The sequence below is a fragment of the Lutjanus erythropterus genome, chromosome 12 (genome assembly GCF_056507025.1).
Source record: "Lutjanus erythropterus isolate fLutEry1 chromosome 12, fLutEry1.hap2, whole genome shotgun sequence".
NCBI classification, from domain to species: Eukaryota; Metazoa; Chordata; class Actinopteri; order Lutjaniformes; family Lutjanidae; genus Lutjanus; species Lutjanus erythropterus.
This window is the reverse complement of record NC_139328.1, coordinates 5342477-5352322: the sequence shown is the minus strand read 5'-3', so window position 1 is coordinate 5352322 and position 9846 is coordinate 5342477. Positions and strand designations below refer to the sequence as shown.

The following is a 9846-nucleotide window of genomic DNA, read 5'->3' as shown; positions in this document are numbered from 1 at the left end:
TTACTAAAAAGTTTGGACACATCTTCTTCACTTTTAAAAAACAAAACTGTCAAAAAGCAAAAAACTTTTGCATATTTTTGCAAATATAAAACATATTTTACCTTGTACATTTTTTTGCTAACTAGATAATTCCATATTTCATAGTTTTGATGTCTCCAGTATTAATCTACAATGTACAAAATAATGAAACAAAGAAAATACACTGAGTGAGAAGATGTGGCCAAACTTTTGACTGGTACTGTATATTTTGCTCTATTTGTTTTTTTTTTTTATAATTAAAAATACAGATGTAAAAATCCTCTTATTTCAGCGTCTTAAATGTGAATATTTTCCGTTTTCTTCAGTCCTCTGTGACAGTAAACTGAAGATCTTTGGGTTGTGAATAAAACAAGACATTTGATGACGTCATCTTGGGCTTTGAGAAACACGGATGGATAATTTTCACCATTTTCTGACATTTTATAGACCAAACAAATAATCATTTCATCAAAAGATTAATCGAGCATGAAAATAATCAGTTGCAGCTCTATTGCCCACCACGTAACTACACAAAGACTCACAATAAATGCTGCAGAAAGGAGGAGATTTTCTTCAGTGTTGCTGTTTACTACGAGTTACAGTCTTAACTGTATGTCATAGTGTCTTTTATACAAGAAGGAGACCTGAAATTGACAACAATACATTTATACAGTGAATTCAAAGCAAAGCATTTAACAACAAACACATTCCAAACTTAAATCAGGTGATGGAATACGAACCACATGACAAAAGTAGAATCAGCACACTCTTCTATGAAGAGCCGGGAAGATTAAACACTGCATGTTTCTGGTTTAAAGTCATACTTGGGAAACTTGCCGAGTGTATTCTACTTGTTTTGACTGACATAAGCAGCCAAACTGAACGTATACTGTTGTTATAACCTTTGAACAGCAAGCTGTAACAAAAGTGAAAACGCACACTATCAGACTCAACTTTCAGTCGTGCCAAACATTATTGAAAATGTGGTTAAACACAATTTGAAGCAGGTTACACTTTATGGATGCCTAAAGGTGCAAAGCAAATTAAGTGAAATGCTTTTGTTTGTTTTGGGCCTCCAGCGTAAACACAATTAAATAACAATATAGTTGACTTGGGGAAGAAAAAAAAAATCAGACTGAGTCGAATCTTGTTACCTGATAAGAGGGTTAGAACAAATACAAATACATACTGTACAAATATACACAACTTGTTGAGCATTATCATGAGCTTCACCGACTTGATGAGCAGCAAACACAGACTGTGTTTATTTAGCCCTGCTGTCCAAAGCTTCCAGATCCAAACACACATTCCCTCATTATGACTCAAATGATCAACCTATTTAAACAAATGTGAATGGCACATTTAAAATAAGGACTGACAGCAGTCCTCATGAGTAGCCTACACATCAGTACAGCTAAATGCCTGTAGTCATCACCTATCCCATAAAATATTGTGCTAACCTCAGCTGCTTACGAAGCGGTGATCTCAAACTACTGCGCATCAAACTTACAACATGGCTACAAAATCTGCAGATCACGGTGTACAAAAACAGTTTGCATCCTCTAGTATGACTGTATTGGCTTGAACGTGTCCACATTAAAAGACACACTCACATCCACTCAAAGAGGTTCATTTCCTCACCTGAAACAACAATGTAAACCAAGGGGGCGCTCTAAGACAACGTGAAAACACGCTCACGTCCGTTTAAGGCAATAAATCATTGTTCATCTGGGAAAAACACAAGAACATGACTTTCAGCGCTCGCGTCTTCCATAACAAACCCTGATTCAATCATTATCACAATGCAGTTTCGTTTTCAGTTGCTGTAATGACAGCAATCACATAAGAAAAGATGAGCTGAAATTAAAAAAAAAAGAAGGGTCACTGCCATTAAATAATTCAAAACTAAAAATTCCTAATGGAGTAGGAGCCACAAAAGATGGCATGTCACTTAATCACATGTATAAATTTAAATCGTGCATATTTCAGAGATGGTACAAGCAACCACAGCTGTAAACGAGTGAACAGCAGCAGAGGAGTGATGACTTTACTCCCTGCATATTTAGAAGAACACTGTGAGAGCATAAGTGAAGGAAAAGCGGGGGGGGGGGGGGGGGGGGGGTTGAGGAAAAAGGAGGTAGATGTATGTTATTTTCAAACTACGAAGACTAAAATCTGAGGCAGAGGTGTCTTAGAAGTGATGGAAATACTGGGAGAAATAAAGTTTTTTTGGTAAAGGAGAAGAGCTGAAGTGAAATGCAGACATTGATGTCGTGCCGGCTGTGGTCTGAAATGTATCGATCCTCGTGTGCTTCAGTGTCAAGGCCTGGGTTTGCAAACATATATCCTGCATCTGTGTGTGCATTTTTGTTTGTATAGATCAGTCTCTGCTGGGTGTGCATCAACATCACAGCAGTTTATGAATCATCGTTCAGCTCCCGACTGTCTGTTCGAGCGATCTTCCGCGGAGGCGCCGTGTTCTCCCCCTCTGGTTGATCCTGCTCTCGCTTTTTGGCCGCATTCTGATGAAATAAGAAGGAAACCCATGAAACAAACCATCAACCACAAAACAATGGATATCTACTCTCACAAATAGTACAATTTTCACCACCTTAATCACATTAACTTTCTGTTAAAACCTTTACCTTTTTGTCCCACTGTTGATGAAGATACCGCAGTAGGATGTTTGTCTTCTCTGTGACGATGACTGAGGAGAGACAACACAGAAACTGATTATATCATGAGACACACAGGGTTAAAAGGTGCAGAAAAGTAAAGAAATCCGCAGTTCCCATGCTAAGCCTTATCTCAGTAAACAGGTTAAATGATAACTAGACTATAATTCAGGAATTTAAGGATGAAACTTTATTCTTTATTTGGATCTCCATTAGCTTCCATAAAGTGGTTGCTGGTTTTACTGAGGCAAAATTAAGATCAGAAAGTAAGTGATATTACTACAGATGGAGCAATAACTAGCAGTAGCCTATAATAGAAACAAAAACAAAACTGTCATAAACACAAGGGACCAGAAAACAAATAAATACTAATAAAACGGTTCCAGGAGTTACTTTGAAGGAATATCTGTTTTTGATTTGTCTATGTTGGTGAGAAGCAAATTCCACGCAGAAAAAACTCTACGACAAACTGGTGGTTACTTTCTAATGTCTGGGGAGAACTGCACTTTCCTACTATGCACCATGGGTTTGGAATAACCTGCAGAAATATCTCAGATAAGAAACAGTCGTATCCACTGACAAATTCAAGGGCATCATAAAGAATGTGGTGTTGGAGACGTGTGCTTGTTTTTCTTGAAAGGCCACGACGTTTTACTAGTTGTTGTTGTTTTATAGTGGATTTTTGTTTAATATATTGTATTTATTACATTTTAATATGCTGTGATTGGCTGCTACCTTGGCCAGGTCTCTCTTGTAAAGAGATTTTGAACCTCATCCATGATTAACTGAATACTAAATTTTAATTTAGCCTCAACAATAATTAGAAAAGTAATCAGTTATGCAACTCACACACTTCTAAACTAATCTGGCTGCGCTGTTCTGTGAAATTTTAAGTTTTTAAAGTTGTAACTGAGAGCATTACTCAAGAAAAAAAACGTAGTGTGCTTGGGCTACGCTCTTTTCTTCAGATACAAGTACAATATTCAATCAGTTTTCATAGAAAGTGAAGTTCTCTGTAATCATTTTAATGTACTTACTCTGCTCTGATGGATATTCCCGGGTTGGGAGATAAACAGATGGTCGACGGTTCTGAAAAAAATAGTGACATCCATGTTACTCTATAAATTGGCAAAATTTACCTCAAACAAAAAAGCTACCAGTTCACATCGTAATTTTAATCCAGCATTATTATTTTTTCCAGCAGAAATAAGATGACTTACTGATGCTTTACACACGGAGTCTGCATGAAACCTGCTGAAGTTATTTTTGTTGTAGACTGGCAGTCCTTTCAGAAACTCTCCCTGCGAACAGAGCAGAAAATATGAACGAAAACACGAGGCCAGCTACCACAGGAATATCTGTCTCACATGTAACTACAGTAGATAACATGGCAGCAGGGTGGTACTAACGTTTAATGACTGTGTATTTACACTCCGTCCTATTTGCCACCATGTTATAACAAGCCTTAGAACCAACTAATAACGCCATACCAGAACGACTGAACAAATAACAAACTATGAACCCACCTTCTCCATTTCTGTCCGAGTCACGCTCCTCTTAGGGTGAAAACGAGCAGATGCTACTGTTTCGGCTAACGGTTAGCTAGCCACTAAGCCTTGTTGTCTTTGTCGTAGCCAAGATACCTGTTTGTTTATCGGCTCCGACAGCTTCTTACGACTGTTATAACACATAAACTACGTATGACTTTGATATCATCGCGTCACACCACTTCAATACCGTCGCAAACGTCCATGCGTGCAAAGGTAATCACACAAAAACTGAAACTGGGGCTAACTGCTACTAGTTCACAACTCCATTTTTGTTGTTCGTCTGTTCGGGGGCGGGACCTTCCAAGATCCTACGTATCCCATTGGTTGAGCAATAGTAGATGCGTGACGAAGGAGAAAAAGCAACGCGCTGATTGGCTACAAAGTGATTATGTAAGAGACCAATCTCCCAATACAAGGGGGGTTGTGGCATGAAAACAACACAAGTACTTTCTCTCACAGTATGTCCTCCTCCATGTATGTATAGTGTGAATTTATATGCATCTCTCAGCTGTTGTTGCCCGCAGCCATGAGTTGACTGGAAGGAAGACTGACGCTTAGAAAAGACATTTTATTTTAAATTTAAATGAGCTGAACGACTGCTGAGCAATCGCTACTGTAGAAATGTAAATGATGGACGTTAAAACTAGTACTAAATGTAATAACTATCTACTTATTTACTTACCAATTTTAGGCTTTAAAAACATCCTCTATATATTGCCCGGTATTAAATAAATAAGAAGCCACACATAGAACATCTTGGATTTTTTTTTTTTTAAATAAAGAAATATGCTTAAAATACATGTTCTGTTATTTTCAAGTTATTTGTATTTTAATTAAATACATTTCCTCATTCCTCATTTTATTTTTGATAAGCAAGTATTTATACCTTATAACAAGATACTTTTTTATGTATTTTGTCCATCTCTGGTCTGTAATGTATTATTTAAAATCAATTGATACCCAACACTCTCTTTTAAATTCATAGGCTAACTACATTATTCAAGTACTGGCAAGGACTTCTAAAAAATGGAAAATACTGTGAAGGTTAGAATGCAAGAAACTTCTACTCACATAAAATATTTTCTTTACAAATGTGTGTTATTCTGGCATATGAAATTATTAATTATTTGTTCCATATTTCTTCTTTGATCTTTAGGTATCACAATCTAATTTCCAGCAATTTCTTGGCTTGTAAATGAAAGACTGCTGATGGTATTCTGGGTTATCCTACCTGATATAAAACAGAACCACAAGGACGCCCTCCATGATCTCTGAGAGTCATCTTTTTCACCAGCTCCTAAAATATCCAATTAATGCTTTGACTCAACTTTGAAGATCAGAACAAACCCTGTGTCCAAAAACTGTCTTTGTGAAGCAGTGTTTTTTTTCCCCAAACACAAATGCAAATACATGTAAATTCTACAGGGATAGTTTTTTTTATTTTCAGGTCAGCCAGAGTGGGTGTTTTCATTTGAGAAAAACTAAGATGACACCAGTTTTTAAATAAACATTTTGTCTTTGAACCAAATGATTTCACACAAGAAAAACAACAAAAACAAAAACAAACAAACAAAAAAAAATCTGATAATATTTAGTGATTCTGAACAAAATGTTATGGATCACAATAACTGGGTGAAACTACCGGGCTTCTTTTTACACAAGGCAAATGAAACTTGTTTGTCAAAAGGCCGGTTTTCAATCTCCCGCCCATTATTAATGTAGTGGGAATGCAAAACCCAGCCCACGCCCAGTATCACCAGTTAATCCAGTACACAAGTTCTTTGCTGAGGACCTCCAGCATTTCAGATCCAAAGTCCGTCTCCTGAAAGTCTTGCAGGCTTTCCCAACAAGAAGCTTCAGTGCGAAAGTGATTTCCGTCCCTTCAACATGCGCCGCAGAAGCACCTCGATGCCGCCTCGTGAGCTGAGCCTCTTGATCCAGCCGTGGGTCCTCTTGCGTTTGATGTTCTTGGGTTGATACTCGGTCCCTCTTTTCCGCGTCCGTACCTGCTGGTATTGCCACGGAAGCTGCTGGAAGACTCCCGAACCCTCAGCTTGTACAGAAAGCGGCCCACATCTGGAAATCTGAGATCCTGCAGCTGCTCTGGGCGCAATCCAGTTGCTGAATAATCTGGTGCCGTTAACAGCAAGGCTGCCTGTAGGGATACTGTTGAATGAGCAAAAATTAATAATGTTAGGAATGATAGTTATTCTCTCATATCTACATTATACCACAATTACACTGATTACACTCAGGCTGTAATACATTTATGGTCCTGGAACTTATTTGTGGAATAGTATCACACAGATCCTGTGCCAGGGTTCCCACTATCAACACAAGGATGAAATTTATGTGCAGTGCAGAATGAAAAAAAAATGTAGCTGCTACGTTAGCTCACAACAACCTGCAACTCCCACTCAATCCATATTTATAATCAAAGGAGTCGCAGTAAAGGGACAATTCACCCCCAAACCTAAGGTGGAACTACTTTCTTTTTACCATAAAAACAAAGTAGTTCCTACACGAAACTGCTCACAACAAAGTCTGTGGATTATCTTGATTGACTTATTCATGATTTCTGGAAAGAGACATTACTTTTGAGTACCATCGAGTTCAATTATATTTGAGAAAGGGCAGAAATCTCTACCGTCGACATCTCAAAAACTGGATGGATAGCTGGCACAACAGGTAAGAGGAAAATATATATTTTTTTGATTTAAGGGTAGGGCTGCAGCTAAAAGTTATTTCCATTATTGATTCATCTTCCAGTTATTTTCATATTAATTGTTTAGTCTGTAAAATTCTCTTCATGTGCAAATTCTTACATTTAAGAAGTTGGAACTAGCAAAAATTTTTACACTTTTGCTTGAGAAATGACCAGGGGTGGGTTTAAAAAAAAACTCATTAATCGATTCAAATCGATTAGTTGTCCCTGGCTGAATCACTATTGATATCGAATCGGGACTTTGTGAAATGAATCAGAAATCTGAATCGATCTCCAGCCCTAGAAAACGATTAACTGATTTTCAAAATAGTTGGCAACTAAATTTTTTGATTGATTAATCCACTAGTTGTTGCAGCTCCATTTGAGGGTGAACTGATTATAGATTATACAGAAAACATATATACTTGCACAAAATTTTCATTTTAAAAACAAAATTTGTTTCAAAGTACAAATTGCAAAGAGTGATTAAATGGATGTTCAAGTCTAGAATTTAACACAGGGATTACATTAATGGAACCTGAATCACAGAATTAAGTTTATTGTAAACATGCTGAAGGCTGATGGTAATCCACAAACAACAGGCACTTTTTAATCAGCTGTAAATGAGACTTCTACATGCTTTTTCTAGTACATTACTGTAACTACTGCAGTTAATACCACCCACAAATATAAATCGATATCGTCGTTCATAATTGATTAGCCACTATTAAGCTACAATGGGATTACCCTTCACCAGACTAAATATCATTTCCAGTCAGCAGACAGTTGTCTTCATGATTAGGTGAACTAGCCACGCTGCTAACGGGCTGCTAAGTTAGCTTGTCAATGTTAGCATCGTAAACAAACTCTCCTGGCTTCACCGTCTGTCTGACAGAAAGCACAGAAACTCTGTTACCTGGTCAGATGAGTTATTCCACGCAGTCGGGAAAAAGACGAGAATATAATGTTCATTTTTGGATATTTACACAAATGCTTACAGACATGAGAACAGTGAATGTCACAGGTCTGCTGCTGTCCCTGCGAATATCAAGCGCAATGATTGGCTCACACCTTTCAGCCAATCGAAACGCTTGTTGCTAGACGGGCTACTTTATGCCCTGAATTCGGCTTTTCAGGTTAAACTTTCAAGCAGTTTACCGACCAACACCGCCACGTTTTACCGATAAAACTGTTTACTGGCAAAAATAACGGATAAAACTTTAAGGGTCATGTTTGAGGTTACTGTCAGCCCGACGGGAGAAACAAACAAGCCAAGGAGCCTTAGCTCTGCCTGAGAGACTGTACTCAGGGTGTGCTGTTCCTGGGTAGCACAACACTTCACTAACATTGCATTGTCAATTACAAATAAGTCTAATAACTGTATTAATGAGTTAATCACAACTAATTCTCAACAGTCGAAATGCTCAATAAATGCATCAGCCTGTAAGAGTCTAAAAAATTGTGTGTTTAATTATGTAATTTCTCATTTAGCCTTACACATAAGCATAAGCTGAAGAGTGTCCATCATGTCATACAAACACCAGTCCCTTCAAAATGTTTTTTTTCCAGTATAAGAACCTTTCCAGGATCTATAACTAACAGCTCAAGCATTCAGTAACAGTAAAGTAAACCAGAACCAGATTAAAGACTTAATAACATTATAAACATTACAGGAAATGTCTCAACACAACAAATTAAAGTTATTTGGGACAAAAATGAAAAGCAGACTCAGTGTTTCATCCAAGTCAAACTGACCAAGTACAATATCACAAACACCGGAGCTTTTTTTTTGTTTTTTCTGATAAAGGTGAAATTTGTCACAGTATACCATCATAAATGAAGCCCAGAGATAACCACGGTCTACAAATGTTCTCCAGCTGTAAGGGAACATGCTTGTTTGGTACAGATCCTGGCAAAAAATTACATCATCATAATATTAAATGCAAAAGACATTCACACCAAAATCTTGACTCAAATATCAAAATCACAATGTTTGTCAAAATAATCGCAATGTGACTTCTTCTTTTTTTTTTTTTTGCATATTGTTCAGCCTTATTTGAGAACTGGGAACACAATAGAATAGACTTTTTTCACAGCCGCCATATTGATATGGAATGGTAGAGTAAACAGAGGTGCTATCAGTAATATTAATTAAGGTTCTGCTGTATTTAGTGCAGCAGAGCCTGAGAACAGAGAACCAGAGAACCAGAGAGGACGCACAATAGCAGCACCCTGATTCTGTTTGACCTGAATGTGATGGAACTAATTAGTATCATGAGGAACACCTGTGGTTATCCTACATATTTCAGGCTGCTGTATGAAAGGACTACATATTATATATTTGTGTGCTGTTTGGTCTGAATAAGCAAAGCAGCCTTTCTTACAGTGTAGTTTGTGATGTGGGAAGGTGAAATTCCCCAATTGTTATCTGCCGTGTTAATTCTCCTTAGCAAGTTTACAGCCATTTCATTAAAGCACAACTGTGTGCCGTGCAGAAACCAAAAGCAGACAGTAAATGTGATTTCCAAACAACAACAGAAAGTCCACAGTTGTTGGCTCACAGACTCTCCGCCCCGCTGTCACACGTCACAGCTGGCTCTTCCGTGTCAGGCGCCGGGTTGTCCCAGTCAGCAGCACCAATTTGTTGATGTGAGTTGAAGGGCGGCAGAGTGAGACAGCACATATTTATCTGATTGGTTAAAACTTAAAGGTCATTTCTCCTTCCAGTGATGCAGCCTGGGCTGTCGCTACTGCTGAGGACACCGCGGTCATGTCCTCAGTGTTGTTTCTGGGTATTTGGGGGATTTTAACAACATTAACAGTTGTTCTTATTACATAGTTACACAAACACTGGTGTCTTTTTAAAACTGATTCTGGTATTTAGTTTAATCCGAGTGTC

General features: G+C 37.8%; 2 protein-coding genes across 2 annotated transcripts; both read right to left on the bottom strand.

The window, feature by feature from the left end:
* Positions 1 to 2125: 2125 nt before the first annotated feature.
* On the bottom strand, positions 2126 to 4550 carry LOC146317431 (DET1- and DDB1-associated protein 1-like). Its single transcript, XM_084732912.1, has 5 exons — positions 4220 to 4550; positions 3914 to 3994; positions 3731 to 3782; positions 2664 to 2725; positions 2126 to 2540 (listed from the first exon to the last, which is right to left on the bottom strand). The coding sequence occupies exons 1-5, from the start codon at positions 4226 to 4228 to the stop codon at positions 2436 to 2438; spliced, it is 309 nt and encodes a 102-aa protein (XP_084589038.1). The 5' UTR covers positions 4229 to 4550; the 3' UTR covers positions 2126 to 2435.
* A 1266-nt stretch (positions 4551 to 5816) lies between these two features.
* On the bottom strand, positions 5817 to 8010 carry mrpl34 (mitochondrial ribosomal protein L34). The gene is made up of 2 exons (XM_084732489.1): positions 7864 to 8010; positions 5817 to 6409 (listed from the first exon to the last, which is right to left on the bottom strand). The coding sequence occupies exons 1-2, from the start codon at positions 7917 to 7919 to the stop codon at positions 6100 to 6102; spliced, it is 366 nt and encodes a 121-aa protein (XP_084588615.1). The 5' UTR covers positions 7920 to 8010; the 3' UTR covers positions 5817 to 6099.
* Positions 8011 to 9846: the final 1836 nt, after the last annotated feature.